Here is a 19,844-nt window from a genome sequence, read left to right as displayed (position 1 = left end):
AGCAAAAAAGTTATGTTAAATTTGTGTAAAACACTGGATCAGCCCCAATTGGAGCATTGCATCCAGTTCTGGGTGCCACACGTTAGGAAGGATGCGAAAGTTTGAGAGAGGTTGTAGAAAAGATGCATGTGAATGGTCCTAGTGATAAGGAACTTCAGTTATATAGATGGATTGGGGAAGTTGGAACTGCTTTCCTTGGAGAAGAGAAGGTTAAGAGGAGATTTGATAGAAGTGTTCAAAATCGTGAGGGGTCTGAACAGAGTAGATAGGGAGAAGCTTCTCATTGGTGAAAGGATTGAGAATGAGAGGGCTCAGGTTTAAGGTAATTAGTAAAAAAGCCATGAAGACCTGAGGAAAAACTTTTTCACACAGTGAGTGATTAGGATCTGGAATGCACTGCCTGAGTGTGGTGGAGGCAGATACAATTGAAGCGTCCAAGAGGGAATTAGACTGTTATCTGAAAAGGAAGAATGTGCAGGGTTGGGTGGGGGGGGAGTGGGAAGAGGTAATTTTTAAAAATTCATTCATGGGATGTGGGCGTTGCTGACTGGGCCCAGCATTTGTTGCCCATCCCTAGTTGCCCTTAAGAAGGTGGGGGGGTGGGGGGTGAGCTGCCTTCTTGAACCACTGCAGTCCCGTGTGGTGTAGGTACACCCACAGTGCTGTTAGGGAGGGAGTTCCAGGATTTTGTCCCTGTGGTGTAGGTACACACACGGCGCTGTTAGGGAGGGAGTTCCAGGATTTTGTCCGTGTGGTGTAGGTACACCCACAGTGCTGTTAGGGAGGGAGTTCCAGGATTCTGTCCGTGTGGTGTAGGTAGATCCACGGCGCTGTTAGGGAGGGAGTTCCAGGATTTTGTCCGTGTGGTGTAGGTAGACCCACGGCGCTGTTAGGGAGGGAGTTCCAGGATTTTGTCCCTGTGGTGTAGGTACACCCACAGTGCTGTTAGGGAGTTCCAGGATTTTGAACCAGCGACAGTGAAGGAACGGTCGATATATTCCCAAGTCGGGATGATGAGTGGCTGGGAGGGGAACTTGCAGGTGGTGGTGTTCCCCATGTGTCTGCTGCTCTCGTCCTTCTAGATGGTAGAGGTCGTGGGTTTGGGCGGCGCTATCGAAGGAGCCTTGGTGAGTTGCTGCAGTGCATCTTGTAGATGGTACACACACTGCTGCCCCTGTGCGTCGGTGGTGGTGGAGGGAGTGAATGTTTGTGGATGGGGTGCCCCATCGAGCAGGGGCTGCTTTGTCCTGGACAGTGTTGAGCTTCTTGAGTGTTGTGGGAGCCACACTCATCCAGGCAAGTGGGGAGTGTCCCATCCCACTCCTGACTTGTGCCTTGTGGACAGGCTTTGGGGGGGGGTCAGGAGGTGAGTCAGGAAGCTCATTCGAAGAGCCGAATGGCCTCCAACTGTGCCTTAACCATTCTATTGTTCTATTCTATGATAAGAGAGAGTGAGGCACCGCTCGAAGGCCAGAGGCGGCCGTTACCGCGACAACAGGTTCTTCCAGTATGGGACGCCTTCTCCCCCGCGGGACTCCACTGCGGCACCAAGCCGCTTCCCGCTCCTCACGCGCTTGGCAAAGTCTGCGCGCGCGCAAAGCCGGCCTGAGCACGCGCAAAGCCGGCCTGAGCACGCGCAAAGCCGGCCTGCGTGAGGGAAACGGGTCATCTCTGAGCCGCTGATGTGGGAAGTCAGCACGGAGTCACCGGGAGAACGGCACAGAAGAGATCTCAAAAGTGAGCTAGAACTTAGGAGTACTGGAATTCGGCAAAAAGAGTTAGGAGAGGAAGCGGAGAAGCTGCTAAATAGAAAGTGAAGTAAAGGGAAGAAATGGAGGGAAACAAAGATGTGGAGTAATTGAAAGAAATAGTTCAAAAGAAATTATTGGTCAGTTAAATTGTTTTCAGCTTCTCATGTAGCTCTTAATGAAACATTTATTTTCTTCTGCCACTCCAAAGCCTTTGTTGTAATTTAGTAACTGCACTGAGGTAGAAAATATCTCTCTAATCGAGCGGTATCCACAATTTACAAAGAAAGAAAAACAAAATCAGAGACATTAGATAACAGCACTTTGCACAGAGGCGAATCCCAAACAGACATTGATCCAACTGTCATGCCAGTGTGCAGGGCACTTTACAACCAACTGAGTATTTCTGATGAGCAGTGATACTGTTAGATTACAGCTATTCCAGTGAGGGGATGGGCACTGATGAAGCCACTTTTCAAGTGAGGAATGGGCACTGATCCAGCCGGTATTCCAGTGAGGAATGGGCACTGATCCAGCTGGTATTCCAGTGAAGAATGGGTACTGATCCAGCCGGTATTCCAGTGAGGAATGGGCACTGATCCAGCTGGTATTCCAGTGAAGAATGGGTACTGATCCAGCCGGTATTCCAGTGAGGAATGGGCACTGATCCAGCTGGTATTCCAGTGAAGAATGGGTACTGATCCAGCTGGTATTCCAGTGAGGAATGGGCACTGATCCAGCTGGTATTCCAGTGAGGAATGGGCACTGATCCAGCCGATATTCCAGTGAGGGATGGGCACTGATCCAGCCAGTATTCCAGCATCAGCATGAACAGAGAATGAAGCTGCTTTACTTACCTGGAAGTAGAAATCTAATGTAGCGATCATGTCAACACCCTCTGGAAAACACTGGGGGAAAAAAACAAAACATAAACAAGAATTATTTTATTTAATATGGTTTCTCCAGCCTCTGTTTCTCCTTGCAGAAACCATTTACAGCAGCAATCAAAGTAGCTGCAGCACTAGCATCAAAGACCCAAGTTCAGTTTCCTGTCTTGCTGAATGGTCGCTACTAGCATAATCAAAATGACCACAACTGACTTCAGCTGTTTGAAGAAGGATAAAATCATGGGGCCCTTAGTGGGTTGGGGAAGGAGTTTGGGAGATGGTTGACTAAGGACTAGCTCTGACATTTTTTAAAGAGATTTTTGAGATCAACCAGCCTTTAGCCCAACAGAATAAAGTTTAAAAGGAAACTGTTACATTCTGTTTCTGCAGTAAACAGCATCAAGGAAGAGACTGGTGTTGTGAAGCCAGCCTCACTGCGGATAAAGAACGAACAGTCCAGGGTTCAAACTCCTAGCAAGTATTGGATAATTGACTTTATCCTAGCGGCATACAATTAAACACACTATGTCGTCCAAACCTCCATATCTACGATAACAAACCCTCTGCAACTTAGTGAACAACAGACAGACATTTAACTCCACTGCTTGGCTTTCAGCCTACCTTCTTCTCTTTCAAGTAGTATCCAATGGCAAAATTCCTGTCTCCCGTTTCCTTTTCTGACTGAAACCTCAATCATGGAAAGAAAAAATGCAACATTCGTTATTTGCAGTGAATCCTTATACCAGAACTTAATGGAATGCTGGCTTCATTAAAAAGCATTGAGCAGAAATTAATAAGAATTTTCAACAATAGGAAAAGACTTTTAGCTTTTGATGAATCAAATCCTGTTCACCTGCTTAGAAAATCCCAGAAACAGCAAGAGACTGGCAGAACCACCCTGCCCCAAGATTGTTGGAGCCATTATTTGTTAATCCCACTTTCACTTCACTCTTCTTCTCTGGTAACTTATTCCACAACTCAGTTATTCTTTGGGTGAAAATGTCACCCCTGATTTCTTTTCTGTCCTAACTCTTTTATGTTTAACTTCTGTCTTCAAGGATCTGAAACCCTCATTATCGGAAACAATTTGTCTGGATTACATTTGTCCGCCCTTTTCATAACCAGAAAACCTAGATCACTTCAAAACTCTCTCTTCTGAAGTAAACAAGCCCAACTTCCTTAATCTTCTCTTGTAACTTAAATTTCTAACACTTGGAATCATCTTTATTGCCCCATGTCCACTCTCAACAGCAATAATATCCTGATTGTTACATCAAAACTCAAAGCTGAATGAATAAACATGCTCATGGTTTGATCCTCCAATGGTTCAATGAGGATAACCACCATTTTGTTGTCTGAAATCATCCAAACCAGGAAAGTCTCCTGTTCGATACCTATTCTATACAGAGTTAACTGATGTTACTCTGAAGGATCAAAATAGCACATGTTAGAAATGGGCAATATAGCGGAACATGGCACGGGTCTGTGGAACTGCATCTCAATGAGAGGAGAAAATTGGAAAAAGAACAAACTTGATTTACATAATACCTTTCACATCCTTAGGATGTCCCAAAGCGCTATACAACCAATGAGTTACCTTTTTGATAAATGCAATCACTATTGTGCTGGCAAAACATGCAGCTAATTTGCCCACAGTAAAATCCCAGAAACAAGAAAATGACCAATTAATCTGGTTCTTTGAAGTTGGTCAAGGGAGACGTTTTACCAGGACACTGGGGAGAACTTCCTGCTATTTGTATGGTGCCACAGGAGCTTGTACATCCACCTGAATCAGCGGATGGGGCCCTTGGTTTAACCCCTAATCCGAAAGACGAAACCTCTGACATTGCAGCACACCCTCAGTCCTGCACTGGGAGTCTCAGCCAAGATTATGTGATGAGTCCTGGAGTGAAACTTAAACCCATGACCTTCTGACTTGAAGGGAGAGAGGTACAAATGAGCAATGCTGAAAGGAAAGATAGACTCACTAATGAGACAATCCTTAATTCTCAGGGGTTTAATAGCAAACTACAAGTGGCCATTGGAGGCTCTGCATGGATTGTGGGAAACACAAGAAAGCAGCTTGACACTTACGTGGCATTGCTGAAGCCCACATATTCATTACCAGCCATTTTATTAAGGAAGTGCATAATCTGTGGAACAAAAATCACAAAATTTAGAGCCAGGCTACCATTTCAAAAACAGCAAGGCTCTTATGCCACAGGCAGGATGGAAATGCAACCAGATATCAGAATGGTTTGGGCCTGACAAAATTGACTCTTCCCTTAGTGCCACTGGGAAGTCTTTTACAAGATTCCTGGTGAGCAGGCATTGCTTGTAACTGAAACATGTCTGACTTATAATCATTTTAATTGGAAAAGTATGACTAGCTTTAAGCAGTGTCTAATCAGATTATATAAACTTGAAATTCTACTTATCAACATGTTAAGAAGATTTCTAACTAAGAATAGGGCGAGCGCTGTCACTGTTCTAAACCAGCCAGTGCTGTGGGTGTTCATAGTGGGCTGATATCTGATGAGCCATATGGCGCAGCACTGCTAAATAATAATGGATAGCTGGGTGTGATTACCAAACATTTGTCTAATCTGAGTGTTCAGATTACATGGGAATTCACCTACACTGACATGGTTGACCTACTCAGTGAAGGATTAATGATTATGGCAATAATATATAGTTAGAGGGGTTTTGTGAGAGGGAAATCAAGTTTAACCAATTTATTGGAGTTCTTTGAAGAATTAACATGTTGCAAATAAAGGGGAACCAGTGGATGTACTGTACTTAGATTTCTAAAAGGCATTTGATAAGGTGCCACATTAAAGATTATTGCGGAAAATAAAAGCTCATGGTGTAGGGGATAACATATTGGTATGGACTGAAGATTAGCTAGCTAACAGGAAACAGAGTAGGCATAAATGGGTCATTTTCTGGTTGGCAACATGTAATGAATGGTGTGCCACAGAGGCTGAGGCCTCAACTTTTTACAATTTATGTAAATTGACTCAGCTGAAGGGACAGAAGGTATGGTTGCTAAATTTGCTGATGTCACAAAGATAGCTAGGGAAGTAAGTTGTGAAGAAGACATAAGGAGGCTGCAAAGAGATATAGGTAGGTTAAGTGAGTGGGCAAAGATCTGGCAAATGGAGTATAATGTGGGAAAATGGTGAAATTGTCCATTTTGGCAAGTAGAATAAAAAAGCAGATTATCTACGTGGAGAGAGATTGCAGAGCTCTGAGATGCAGGGGGATCTGGGTGTCCTAGTGCATGAATCGCAAAAGGTTAGCATGCAGATACAGCAAATAATTAGGAAAGCTAATAGAATGTTATCGTTTATTGTGGGGAAAATTGAATTCAAAAGTAGGGAGGTTATGCTTCAATTATATAGGGCATTGGAGAAACCACATCTAGAGTACTGTGTACAGTACTGGCTTCCTTATTTAAGGGAGGATGTAAATGCATTGGAAGCAGTTCAGAGGTGGTTTACTACATTAACTAGCGTTCTGAAGAAGAGTCATACGGACTCGAAACATTAACTCTGTCTTTCTTTCCACAGATGCTGTCAGACCTGCTGAGTTTTTCCAGCAATTTTTGTTTTTGTTACTAGATTAATACCTGGAATGGGCGGGTTGTCTTATGAGGGAAGGTTGGACAGGCTAAGTTTGTATCTGCTGGAGTTTAGAAGAGTAAGCGGCAACTTGATTAAAATATATAAGATTCTGCGGGGTCTTGACAGGGTGGATGTGGAGAGGATGTTTCCTCTTGTGGGAGAATTTAGAACTAGGGATCACTGTTTAAAAATAAGGGGTCACCCATTAAAGACAGGGATGAGGAGCAATTTTCTCTCATAGGGTCATGAGTCTTTGGAGCTCTTCCTCAAAAGGCGGTGGAAGCAGAGTCTTTGAATATTTTGAAGACAGAGCTAGATAGATTCTTGATAAGCAAAGGGGTGAAAGGTTATTGGAGGTAGGCGGGAATGTGGGGTTGAGGTTACAATAAGATCAGCCATGATCTTACTGAATGGCGGAGCAGGCTTGAGGGGCTGAGTGGCCTATTCCTGCTTCTATTCCATTTGTTTGTATGACATAGCAAGTGTTGAATATATGCCATGAATCAAGAGTGATGGATTACATAAGGTAGCATGGAGATTAAATTAATGATGTGGAGTTTTTCACACTTTTTATGAAGCTATTGCAGAAATTCCCTTGTGTTTTTGCCATCCCAATAGCACCAAACTTGCCAGAAGGGACCCTCCCTTTTAAATTCAAACTGTCCAATTACACAAGCTTATTTTTGGGTTTGGCATATTTGATTCTCTGCACCTCCAATCAGATGAGCAGATGTTAGTACGTGTCCTGTCAGATTAAGGAGTCCCAAGCTAAATTCACTGATTTTGTTCCTGTACAGTACTGCTGTTTGAGAAATACTCACACAGTCAAACTTCTCTGCTTTGTTTGCTCCAGGCTGCAAATACAAGAGGAAATGAGTATTAGAACTGAAACATTCCACAGGGTGCTTTGAGAAAATACAATTTGGCAGTCATCTTGTTGCAGTTTAAATGTTGTATTTTTTCCTGTAGTTGGGACACTGCAGACAGGCTGACAGAAAGAGAAAATAGAAAGAGAGAGATATGCACTTGCAATAATAGAACTGAGATGGATAAAGAAATGAAAAATGAAACAGAAAAAAAGGAAGAACTTGAATTTATAAACCTTTTGCAACCTCAGGGCATCCTAAAGCAATTTACAGCCAATTAAGTACTTTGAAATAAAAACAAAAATACCTGGAAAAACTCAGCAGGTCTGGCAGCATCTGCGGAGAGGAACACAGTTAACATTTCGAGTCAGCTTGACTCTTCAACAGAACTAAGGAAAAATAGAAAAGGGGTGAAATATAAACTGGTTTAAGGGAGGGGGTGGGTGGGACAAGAAGAGCTGGATAGAGGACCAGTGATAGGTGGAGATAACCAAAAGATGTCACAGACAAAAGGACAAAGAGGTATTGAAGGTGGTGATATTATCTAAAGGAATGTGCTAATTAAGGGTAGAAAGGACAAACAAGGTACAAATAGCCCTAGTGAGGGTGGGGTGAAGGAATCGAAGAAGGCTATAAGGTAGAGATAAAACAATGGAAATACATTTAAAAATAATGGAGATAGGTGGGAAAAGAAAAATCTATATAAATTATTGGAAAAAACAAAAAGGAGGGGGAAAATCAGAAAGGGGTGGGGATGTAGGAGAGAGTTCATGATCTAAAATTGTTGAACTCAATATTCAGTCCGGAAGGCTGTAAAGTGCCTAGTCGGAAGATGAGGTGCTGTTCCTCCAGTTTGCGTTGAGCTTCACTGGAGCAATGCAGCAGGCCAAGGATGGACATGTGGGCATGAGAGCAGGGTGGAGTGTTGAAATGGCATGCGACAGGGAGGTCTGGGTAATGCTTGCGGACAGACCGAAGTGATCACCCAGTCTGCATTTGGTCTCTCCAATGTAGAGGAAACCGCATTGGGAGCAACGAATGCAGTAGACTAAATTGAGGGAAGTGCAAGTGAAATGCTGCTTCACTTGAAATGAATGTTTGGGCCCTTGGACGGTGAGGAGAGGGGAAGTGAAGGGGCAGGTGTTGCATCTTCTGCGGTTGCATGGGAAGGTGCCGAGGGAGGGGGTTGAAGTGTAGGGGGTGATGGAGGAGTGGACCAGGGTGTCACGGAGGGAATGATCCCTACGGAATGCCGCTGGGGGGGGGGCGAAGGGAAGTTGTGTTTGGTGGTGGCATCATGCTGGAGTTGGCGGAAATGGCGGAGGATGATCCTTTGAATGCCGGGGCTGGTGGAGTGATAAGTGAGGACAAGGGGGACCCTATTATGTTTCTGGGAGGGAGGAGAAGGCTTGAGGGCGGATGCGCGCGAGATGGGCCGGACACGGTTGAGGGCCCTGTCAACCACCGTGGGTGGAAAACCTCGGTTAAGGAAGAAGGAGGACATGTCAGAGGAACTGTTTTTGAAAGTGGCATCATCAGAACAGATGCAACGGAGGCGAAGGAACTGAGAGAATGGAATGGAGTCCTTACAGGAAGCGGGGTGTGAGGAGCTGTAGTCGAGGTAGCTGTGGGAGTCGGTAGGCTTGTAATAGATATTGGTGGACAGTCTATCACCAGAAATTGAGACAGAGAGGTCAAGGAAGGGAAGGGAAATGTGAAAATGATGGAGGGGTGGAAATTGGAAGCAAAATTAATAAATTTTTCCAGGTCCAGACGAGAGCATGAAGCAGCACCGAAGTAATCATCGATGTACCGGAGAAAGAGTTGTGGGAGGGGGCCGGAGTAGGACTGGAACAAGGAATGTTCCACATACCCCATAAAGAGACAGGCTTTGAAATGTAGTCTCTATTGTAATGTAGGAAATGCAGCAGGCAGTTTTGCACACAGCAACGTACAACAAACAGCAATGTGTTAACGACCATATAATCTGTTTGTAGGTATTGGCTGAGGAATAAATACTGACCAGACCACCGGAGGAACACACCTGCTTTTCTTCGAATAGAGGCCATGGGATATTTCACATACACCCGAGAGAATAGGCAGGGACTCAGTTTCATGACTCATCCAAAGGATGTCACCTCCGACAGAGAGATTGTAAGAATTTGGGGCCTTTAAAAATGGGTATTTTCTGCATTTTATGTGATTAGCTAAGTAGCATTGATTTTCTCTCTGGAAAGAGAATTTCTAAACAATTTGACCTCTAAACAGTCTTAGTTCAGGCTGCCATGTTGAGATTCCTAAGCTGTTAGAATGGCATCTTGTGCACATACGTACATACATATGAATATACGAAATAGGAGCAGAAGTAGGCCATTCGGCCCCTTGAGCCTTTTCTGCCATCTGATAAGATCATGGTTGATCTTCTTTTGTTTCGAATTCCATATTCCCATCTATCCCTGATAACCTTTGATTCCCTTGCCTAACAAGTATCTATCTACCTCTGCCTTAAAAATATTCAATGACCCCGCCTCCACCACCTTCTGAGGCAGAGAATTCCAAAGTTGCACAACCCTCAGAGAAAGAAATTCTCCTCATTTCTGTCCTAAAAGAGCAACCACTAATTTTAAAACAGTGCCCCCTAGTTCTGGACTCACCCCCAAGAGGAAACATCCTTTCCACGTCCACCTTGTCAAGACCATTCAGGATCTTACATGTTTCAATCAAGTCACCCCTCACTCTTCTAAACTCCAGTGGAAACAAGCCCAGTCTGTCTAACCTTTCCTCATAAGACAACCTGCTCATTCAAGGTATTAATCTAGTAAACCTTCCCTGAACCACCTCCAACCCATTTATATCCTTCCTTAAATAAGGAGACCAAAACTGCACACACTATTCAAGATGTGGTCTCACCAATGTCCTGTATAACTGAAGCATTACATCCTTACTTTTATCTTCAATTCCTCTCATAATAAAGGATAGCATTCTATTAGCCTTCTTAATTACTTGCTGTACCTGCATACTAACTTTTTGTAACTCATGCACTAGAACGCCTACATTCCTCTGCACCTCAGAATTCTGCAGCTGTTCTCCATTTAAGTAATACTCTGCTTTCTTATTCCTGCCAAAGTGAACAACTTCACATTTTCCTACATTATACTCCGTCTGCCAGATTTTTGCCCTCTCACTCAACTTATCTATATGCATCTGCAACCTCCTTACATCCTCTTCACAACATACTTTCCTACCTATCTTTGCATCATCTGCTACCATACCTTCACTCCCCTCATCTCAAACATTGATATAAGAAGTTGAGGCCCCAGCACAGACCCCTGCAGGACTTCACTCGTCACATTCTGCCAGACAAAGACCCATTTATACATACTATCTGTTTTCTGCCAGCCAGCCAATCTTCTAACCATGCTAATATGTTACCCTCTACACCATGAGCTTTTATTTTCCACAATAGCCTTTGATGTGGCACCTTATCAAATACCTTTTGGAAATCCAAGTACAGCGTGTCTACAGGCTCCCCTTTATCCACAGTGTATGTTATTCTTTCAAAGAACTCCAATAAATTGGTTAAACATGATTTCCCTTTCACAAAACCATGCTGATTCTTCCTCATTACCTTGGGCAGGATATTGAGGTCAGTGAGTGGGGGGTGGGGCCTGCTCGCTGATGCGTAAAATGACGCGGGATGATGTCGGGCAGAACTCCTGACATCACCCCACCTCATTTCAATTTTCAGGTTGGTGGGGGTGCACCCGCCGACCTGTCAATGGCCAATTGAGGCCATTAAAAACTAATTGAAGTAGTTAAAGGACCTGCCTGTCCAACCTTAAGGTTGGCGGGCAGGCCGGGAGCCCTGGTGGGCTTCAGAAAAAGCATCAAACCTCATCCACGGGCAGGATGAGGTTTCATGTAGGTTTTTAAAAATTTAATAAAAGTTTAATTAAAAGTGATGGATATGTCCCAACTCATGTGACAGTGTCACATGAGGGGACATGTCAGGGAAATTTTATTTGTCTATATTTCACATTTTTAAATTTGGTGCCGATCTCCCTGAGGCAGCACTTAGCCTCAGGGAGATGAATGCACTCTTTCATGCGCATGCACAAAAGAGCGCACTCTCGGCTTAAGGAATCCCTCCACACCCCCGCCCCCCAGCCCGCAGGGAGTGCATAGCGTTTCCTGGTGGACGTCACGCTGGGTGGGCCTTAATTGGGCCGCCCACATAAAATGGCAGCGCGCCCACATGTGCCCGCTCCTGAACTTCCCTCCTGACGGGGGGAAATTCTTCCCCTTAAGTTTTTCTAAGTGCCCAGCTATAACCTCCTTAATGATTGATTCTAACACCTTCCCCACAACAGACGTCAAGTTAACTGGTTTATAGTGTCCAGCTTTCTGCCTCCCTCCCTTCTTGAATAGAGGGGTTATATTTGCTACTTTCCAGTCTGATGGAATCTTTCCAGAATCTAGCGAATTTTGGAAAATTAACACCAACACATCTACTACCTCATTAGCCACCTCTTTTAAGATCCTAGGACGAAATTCATCAGGACCCAGAGACTTGTCAGCCTACAGCTCCATCAGTTTGTGCAGTACTACTTCCCTAGTGATTGTAATTTTACCAAGTTCCTCTCTCCCTTCCACCTCCTTATCTATGCAATTGTTTAGAAAGGACCAGGATATGACCCTCAACATGATATAAACTAAAAAGCTGACCTCGAGCAGGGTGACGCACAAGGGGGTAATCACCCTGACGTTCTGAGTACCTGTCCTGTGTCCATTGGTCAGAATAGTTTGAATAGATGATTGACATTGGGTAAGCTCCCAGCCCCCAGAAAAAGGTTAGATTAACAAGTGCTCACGCACAGAGGCCATATCCTGCTGAGGGATCGTATATTGCTGGGGAGGCCGCAGTACTCGTCAGTAGCTGCCTTCTTAAGATGGAGGAGGAGAAGGAGGATGGTGAGATCAACACACTCTGTGTTTGTCTGCTGTCTGGAACCAGTAAACAACTGCCACGGGTCATATACTTTTTTTCTAATTAGTTAATGTATCATATCTAAACTGTTGTTTCTTAATAAACCATCTTAAAATGATTTATGACTAGTCGACTAACTATTTAGGTATCTGTGGCCCCAGAACCCCAGGAATCTTATAATTGATGTCAGCAGTGGGATTCACAGTAGCCGAATTTGGCTTGGAATTTGAGAAGCAACAGTCTTAGATTGTAGTTAAACGTGTGGTGTAGTTATTAAGTGAAGCCAGGAGTCACAATGGCATTGGTATATGCTAGAATACGACTGATAGACAATTTAACAAAGGAGACAGGAGCGTAAGGAACGAACGATGGCCTGGGAGCTGTAGAAGAGTGTGACGGAGATTATGAGTGTATCATTGATAGGCTTCCTAAAGAGATTCAGAAAGGAAACATTGGGCAGAATTTTCCATTGTGAGGTGGGGGGGAGCGCGGGTGTGGGCGGGCGTAGACCTGATCGCTGCCCGTGATTGGGTCCACACTGCCATTTTGCGCGGGTGGGCCAATTAAGGCCCGCCCAGCGTATTTGCCAACTCCCATGAATAGCGGGAGTGTGCGAGCTGCGGTGGGCTTACACAGATCACCGAGTCCAATGGTGACCCAGCGGTCTGTTTAAAGGAAGGCCTGGCAGCCTCCTGTGGGCTGCTCACAATGGCCATGTCCAGGTCACACTGCAGGGCAGAGGAGCAGGCCAGGCTGCAGAGTAGGCCAGTGGGGGGCCAGTGTACCCCTCGTTTTTCTGATGACTGCCTTGTTGCCCTCCTCGAAGAGGTGGCAGCTCGGCGGGAGGTGTTGGTCCCCCAGGACGGGAGGAGGAGGCTCCCCCACATGACGAAACATGCCTAGGAGGAGGTGGTGAGCTCCTGTGACGTGGTGCGGCGCACCTGGATCCAGTGCCGTAAATGCTTCAACGATTTGTTGTGTTCTGGCAGGGTGAGTACCATGTTGGCATTGGGCATTTAACCCAGCAGGTAGCCTTAGCCTTTGAGGCCCCCCCCACCTTCCAAGTTTTACTGTTGTGACTGCGTTGAATCATGTAGGGCATTTTTCCTTCGCTGGGTGGCCAAGCAGATAGTGTCCATGCTTAGATCAGCCTGAGTGGTTCATGAGGAGATGAATTCCCCCCCGCACCATGTGTTGCTCTTAGTCGCACATGACTAGTCTGGAGGCAATCTGCAGGAGATGCAGCTAGGTGCACTCTGAACTCCAGCACATGTCCTATTTAGGGTGATGAGATGGTTGGAAGGTGTCATGGCAAAGAACCATCTGCTGACCTCGATGCTGCATGTGGTTGTGCATCCTTGCTATGGGAGCAAATACTGTGTGGTTCCTAAAGTGATGTACGCAGCATGTGTCCAAGGGGGGTGTTGGGAGCAGGCGTACTATCTTTGTGTGAGTGATCAGCAGTAGCGGGGAGAGGACGCACTGAAGGCCTGATATGGCCCACTGTGGTTGGGGTGCGGCGTACGCGTGCAGAGTCCATGTACAATTTGCTGTAACGAATGGTATTCTCTCTTTCTCAGGAGAAGAATGCTCATAATGCCCTTGGAGTGTGCGAGGACTGGAGACGGCCAGGCACAGCTCTCCATATTAAGCAGATTTGAGCAGGAGGCCCTTGAGCTGGAGAGGCAGCATGCACCCAGGTCAACTGGTGTCGGAGAGGCTGGGGTGGCACGGCCAGGTATTTGAGGCCAACAGTGAAATCTGCAATGTCCTCCCAACATCCATAGCACTGATGATTGTTTAATGTGTTACTGTTGCAACATTGCTCGGTCACAGAGTGATAGAGTCAGAGATGTGCAGCACAGAAAAAGGCCCTTTGGCCCATCAAGGATGCATGGGTCAAACACGTACCTAACTATTCTAATCCCATTTCCCAGCACTAGGCCCATAGCCTTGTATGCCATGGCATCGCAAGTGCACATCCAAATACTTCTTACATGTTATGAGGGTTTCTACATCTACCACTCTTTCAGGCAGTGTGTTCCAGATTCCCACCACCCTCTGTGTGCAAAAGTTGCTCATCCCATCCCCTGTAAACCTCCTGCTCTTTACCTTAAATTTATGCCCCTGGTTACTGATCCCGCCGCCAAGGGGAAAAGTTCCTTTCTGTCTACCCTATCTATGCCCCTTATAAGTTTATACACCTCAATCATGTCTCCCCTCAATCTCCTCTGCTCCAGGGGAAATAACCCCAGTCTATGCAATCTCTCCTCATAAGTGAAACTCTCCAGGCCAGACAACATCCTGGTAAAGGTCCTCTGCACTCTCTCCACTGCAATCACATCCCTCCCATAACGTGCATTTCAGAACAGCACGCTGTACTGTAGCAGTGGCCTAAGCAGCGTTTTTTACAGCTCAAACATTACCTCCCTGCTCCTATATTCTATGCCTCAGCTAATAAAGGCAAGTATTCCATATGCCTTCTTAAACACCTTATGTACCTGTCCCGCTCCCTTAAGGGACCAGTCAACATGCACACTCTCTGATCCTCATTACTTCCCAGGGTCCTACCATTCATCATGTATTCCCATGCCTTGTTTGTCCTGCCCAAGTGCATCACCTCACACTTATCCACATTAAATTCCATTTGCCACTGATCAGCCCATCTATATCCTCCTGTAATGTAAAGCTATCCTCCTCACTATTTACCACCCCACCAATTTTCGTGTCAATTGGCTCTGGAAGGTTGATCGCATAATCAGCCAGGGGGACAGGGATGAAGCTTGTCAATGTGTGCACGCTAACTGATCCACTGTCCTTGTTGTTCCTTTCAGCATCATCAGAGCATGGCCACCAGGAGGAACTGCAGATGCTCCTCTCACACCTGAGGGCCCTCAAGTGTCACCTGCGTCACACATTTCTGCGAGGCAGGCACCAGCGCAGATACTAGCACCTCGTGGGCATTGGAACATCGGCTAGTGTCCCGGGGCACAGTGGAGAGGGCACTTCACATTCGCTGGAGGAGCTGGCAGAGACAGAGAGTGCCAATGGCACCAGCAGTCGGAGGGCTGTAGGGGACCAGGCACATGCTCAGTGGGTGCCTGATGATGTGCCTCTGGAGTCATCCGTGACGCAGCAGCTGCAGGAAATGCGGCCGGGTGTGCGGGAGCATCTGGGAGGTGATACATGAGGCTATGCTTGGCTTGGTGTCCGTGGTAGAGGAGTCCACATGGAGCATCAGTGATGCAATGAGCCACATGCCCGAGCACCATGCGTCCTCCATGGAGAGAGTGGTGACTCTCGTGGAGAGGCTGCTCCAGGAGACTCATCAGGGCTTCCTGGGGATGCACTCAGACCAGCAAGCGCTCACATCGGCAATGAGCTCAGCTGCTCACTGCCAGTGTGGGAGATGGTTTGGACATCAACTCTCCCAGCTCATTGCCCATCCATCCACGGTGAGCAGGGAGGTCCGAGGCGACCTCATGTCGGTGCAGCAGCTGCCTGCCATCTCTGTGGGCTCCTCTCGGCGCTCCAGACGAGGGCAGCAGCTCCTCCGCCCCTCTCTCAGTGACCGTTTCATCTGGTGAGGCTACGACGACTGGGGAGATGGCAGCTGTGGAACTGGCAGATCCCTCCCAGGTGGGCCCAGCACAAGCTCCACTGGCCAGAGGATGATCGCCAAGGTCATCGAGGCCAACAGGACAGCAGAGCCTGCAAGCTGTCTCAGATGCCACTCCAAGCGATGGGGCAGCACCAAGACGTAGCACCCGGAAACGTAAGGTACATTAAACACACCACGGGTTTCTCACTGGTGCTTTTGTGTTGGCCCGAGATTAGGTCCTTAGAATTTATTTTTGCTTAATTACAGTATTGTTTGATAATTGGGAGAACTTCTGATTTGAAAATTAAAATTCAGATGTGTGACCATGGCTGAGGGTGGCTCATTTGTTCTGCACTTGTATGTTTAAGAAAACTGTCATGAGTGTTTGTTCGGACAATCAAATTTATGTACAAGGCCCTTAGTTCCTGCTGATGACCTGGCAGATTTTGCACTTAGGTGTTGAGTATGGATGCGTCAGGCAAGGCTGGTCCTGCTGATCTATTTGTGTTGTGCTAGCTGAAGGTTTGTTGGTTTAAAGCCTTCTGGGTGTCCCTGCCTCCTTGGTGTAGTCCCGGGTCAGCGTTTAGCCCCTCAGCATTCCCCTGTGCATGCTCATCCTCAGAATTAGTGCTAGACTCATTATGTGCAGCCACAGACAATGCGTCAACGTCTTCATCGTCCACTGCATCCCCCTCTTCCAGCGCAAGATTGCGTAGAGTGCAGCATTCACCGCTATCACCAACACACAATCTGGGGGGTACTGGAGAGCGCCTCCTGAGCGGTCCAGGCATCAGAAGCGCATCTTGAGAAGACCAATGGCTCTCTCTACAACAGCACTTGTGGAGGCGTGGCTCCTATTATACCGCTGCTCAGCTTCTGTTCTTGGATGGCGGAGAGGCGTCATGAGCCACCTTCTGAGGGGATAGCCCTTGTCACCAAGCAGCCATCCATCCAGCCGGGCTGGAGCACTGAAGAGCCCCGGGACCTGGGAGTGTCTGAGGATGTAGGCGTCGTGGGAGCTGCCTGGGTGCCTTGCACAGACTTGTAGAATCAGCATCCTGTGGTCACACACTATCTGCACGTTCATGGAGTGGAAGCCCTTCCTGTTGCTGAAGGCACCGGGCTCACGTGCTGGCGCCTTGATGGCCACATGTGTACAGTCTATAGCACCCTGGACACGGGGGAAGCCAGCAATGGCCACGAAGCCTCTGGCTCGCTCTGTCTAACTTTCCTGGTCCCAGCGTAAGTGGATGAAGGTCAATGCAGGCCTGAACAGAGCGTCTGTAACCTGCTTGACACAAGTGTGGACAGCTGATTGGGAGACACTGCAAAGATCACCCACCAAGCCCTGGAAGGAGCCAGTGGCATAGAAGTTGAGGGCAGCTGTGACCTTCAGAGCCATTGGCATGGGGTGTCTGCCCACACAGTTAGGGGAGATCTCAGGGCCAATCATCTGACAGATGTAGTTCACCGTCTCCCTTGACAGACGGAGCCTCCTTTGGCACTGCACCTTGGACATTTTGAGGTAGCTGCTTCGCTGCCTGTATACCCTGGCAGCAGGATAGTGGCATCTTCTGCGGCCCCTTCCATCTTGGACTACCTCTTGGCCCTGCGCCCCTTGTGCCTGCACCTGTACTCCCACAGGTGGCTCCCCTGGAGGCTGAATATGCACTCCTGGCCTCCTCCTCCTTCTAGCCCTCCCTTCCTCCTCAGAGGAGCTGCCTCCAGTGGACATGTCAGATCCCATACCCAGGCTATGGGGAGGCTTCCTGAAAGCTACAGGCCCACAAAAGGTTCCCGACTGCAGACTGCTGACCAGAATGTTCAAAGTACACAAAAAGCTGCTGGAATGCGTTCTGAACTACTGCAGATCACACAGGCAAGTTTAAAATACTTTCTCCAATAAATACTCCACAAAGCAGATTGACAACCCCACTGAGCCCTCTTATCCCACCTGTGGATGAGGTTCATAGAAAAGTCTGTTACCCGCCTGCCCGTTGCACCCGTGCACCGACCCGAAGATCGCACAGGCACCTAAAAATTGGCGTAGATTGAAGACTAAAGAGCCTTAACTGGCCTGTTAATTAATGGCGGGCATACGTCGGACTTCATCGCGCACCTGCCCAGCGAAATATAACGATGCCGCGCGGTGATGTTGGGACGCTTGCCTGACATCACCGCACGTCATTTAACGCGCGGACATGCAGGGCCCACCCCCTGTACATCAAACTGAAAATCCTGCCCATTGAGTTGTAGAAAGTCTGGAATAAACAGTACACATTTGTGTGCCTTACAGCTGAGTAAAAAGTACAAGGAGTTAAGGGAACTGGTAGATAAGTTGCAAAAGGGAAGTGAAGGCTGGCAGGAGAACATGGCTGCCCTGAACAATCAATTACACTGGGAGCAGGAGGCACATGATAGAGTGCGTTATGCTAAGAAAAAGCTGCCGCTAGACCAAATACCAAAACAAAATATTGCTTTATAGTCAGAAAATACCAAACTAAGTGAAATCTTACAAGATGTATGTATACCAAGTGAGAGAGATGTGTAGAAGTGATGTCACAACCAACAATTTTCTGTTTGCACGTATTTGGTGTATTGTCCCGTTTGCTGCAGAAGCCACCCACAATGTAATTAGACTAGTTTCCACAGCACCAGGACCATCAGGCAATATTGCAAAACTAGTCCCTGAAGCAATTGCACAATATACCATGGCATCCAACTCAACAATTGACCCTGAATTGAAGGACCGGAATTGGGTGTAAAATAGGAATTGGGTTTTACTCAAGCACGCTGTAATGTGTTTAACATTGACCAGCCAGTGTGAAATGAAATACAAATACAAATGAGCTTCAGAACTTAAAGATTGCCGTGGTGATGGGGATGTGCAGCCAGGGTCTAGCGTCAGAGAAAAAGCTTTATGTTTTTATAGGAATTGTGCAATGTCAGTCAGTGTGGTTTCTGATTACTAGGTGTTACATCCTGACTAAATGCAGGTTGTGTCAGCATCCGACTGATTGTATTTACCCTTCTCTAATGTGTGCACTTGTCACTCTGTCTAAATGGAAAACAACCTTACTCCACAGTTTTATCAAGTCCTGAATAGACTTGTGTGTCTAGGATAAAGATTGGCAAAAGCCGCAGTAAAAAGTTAAAAATTAGCAAATTTCTCAACAATTCCTCCCAATGATGATCTTTACATTTTTAAAAAATAAAGATATATTTCATGACCAGACAGGTCCCAGTTTGAACTGTGGTTTCTGTTGATTTAGCTAATCTTAACTCAATGCAGTAGCTGCAGCACTGTTGGAGTGAGGATGGAGAGATGATAAGATTAGCCAGGGAGCAGGAACCTTGAGTGATTTCCAACCCCAGCCAGGGGTAGTGAGGACAATTAACTTTCTAGAGCATCAGTGATGTGACAGAGCTTCTGTGTTAAAATGTGCTGTAGCTCTGCCCAAGGCCTGCTATAACCTGGTTCTTCAATCTCTGTCCCAGTTGCCTTGTTATCTTACCTTGATAAGCGAGGTAACAACAATTGCTCCTGCATTTACCATGGGATTATGGGGCTTATCTAAAGAGAAAACAAAGCATTTAGATTAACGATATGAAGTGATTCTGAAATTGCAAAAATTTAAGTGAATTGAAATGGAACAGCATTCATTTTTTTAAAACTGTACTTAATGTATTTGCTTTTGCTTTGTCAACCAATGTACAGATATCCTCAACCTAGCACTAAAACTGCTCAATTAAGGCTCTATTTCCACAATTACTCAATGGCCATAAAATGTGTTTATTTGGATGTGACAAGCTCCTTTAAGTGACTACAGCCTCTATGGAGTAGCATCTCAAACAGTCATCTTTTTCTAAGGCAGTCCCTCGGAATCGAGGTTGACTTGCATCCACTCTGGTTCGATGGGTTCTGAGATGGCTGATAAGTCCAATATGCGATCTGTCACATGTGGGGCAAGTGGTACTTGAAGGTTTGGGTAGATGGGTTGTTTGGAGGTTTGTGTGCTCCCTCTGATACCTCGACTTTGCCCTGCACGTTCTTTATGAAGTCTATCAATGTGTTCAGTGCCTTCCCGAATGAACCTTCTCCGTTTTGGTTGGTCACAAGCCAGGGTCT

At 46.4% G+C, this 19,844-nt stretch overlaps 1 protein-coding gene across 2 annotated transcripts in view; it reads right to left on the bottom strand.

Annotated features, from left to right (window-relative positions):
• LOC121273275 (glutaminase kidney isoform, mitochondrial-like) overlaps positions 1-19,844 on the bottom strand; it is a 72,122-nt gene that overhangs the window by 14,380 nt on the left and 37,898 nt on the right. For both annotated transcript variants that reach the window (XM_041180336.1, XM_041180337.1), the window contains 5 exons: positions 19,231-19,289; positions 7,083-7,115; positions 4,730-4,788; positions 3,257-3,323; positions 2,606-2,656 (listed from right to left, as the gene is read on the bottom strand). In XM_041180336.1, the coding sequence (XP_041036270.1) occupies positions 2,606-2,656; positions 3,257-3,323; positions 4,730-4,788; positions 7,083-7,115; positions 19,231-19,289 (269 nt within the window). The remainder of the gene's footprint in view (positions 1-2,605; positions 2,657-3,256; positions 3,324-4,729; positions 4,789-7,082; positions 7,116-19,230; positions 19,290-19,844) is intronic.

This window comes from Carcharodon carcharias, chromosome X (genome assembly GCF_017639515.1).
Source record: "Carcharodon carcharias isolate sCarCar2 chromosome X, sCarCar2.pri, whole genome shotgun sequence".
NCBI classification, from domain to species: Eukaryota; Metazoa; Chordata; class Chondrichthyes; order Lamniformes; family Lamnidae; genus Carcharodon; species Carcharodon carcharias.
Note: the sequence above shows the minus strand (reverse complement) of the source record. Positions and strands in the feature narration are given on the sequence as shown.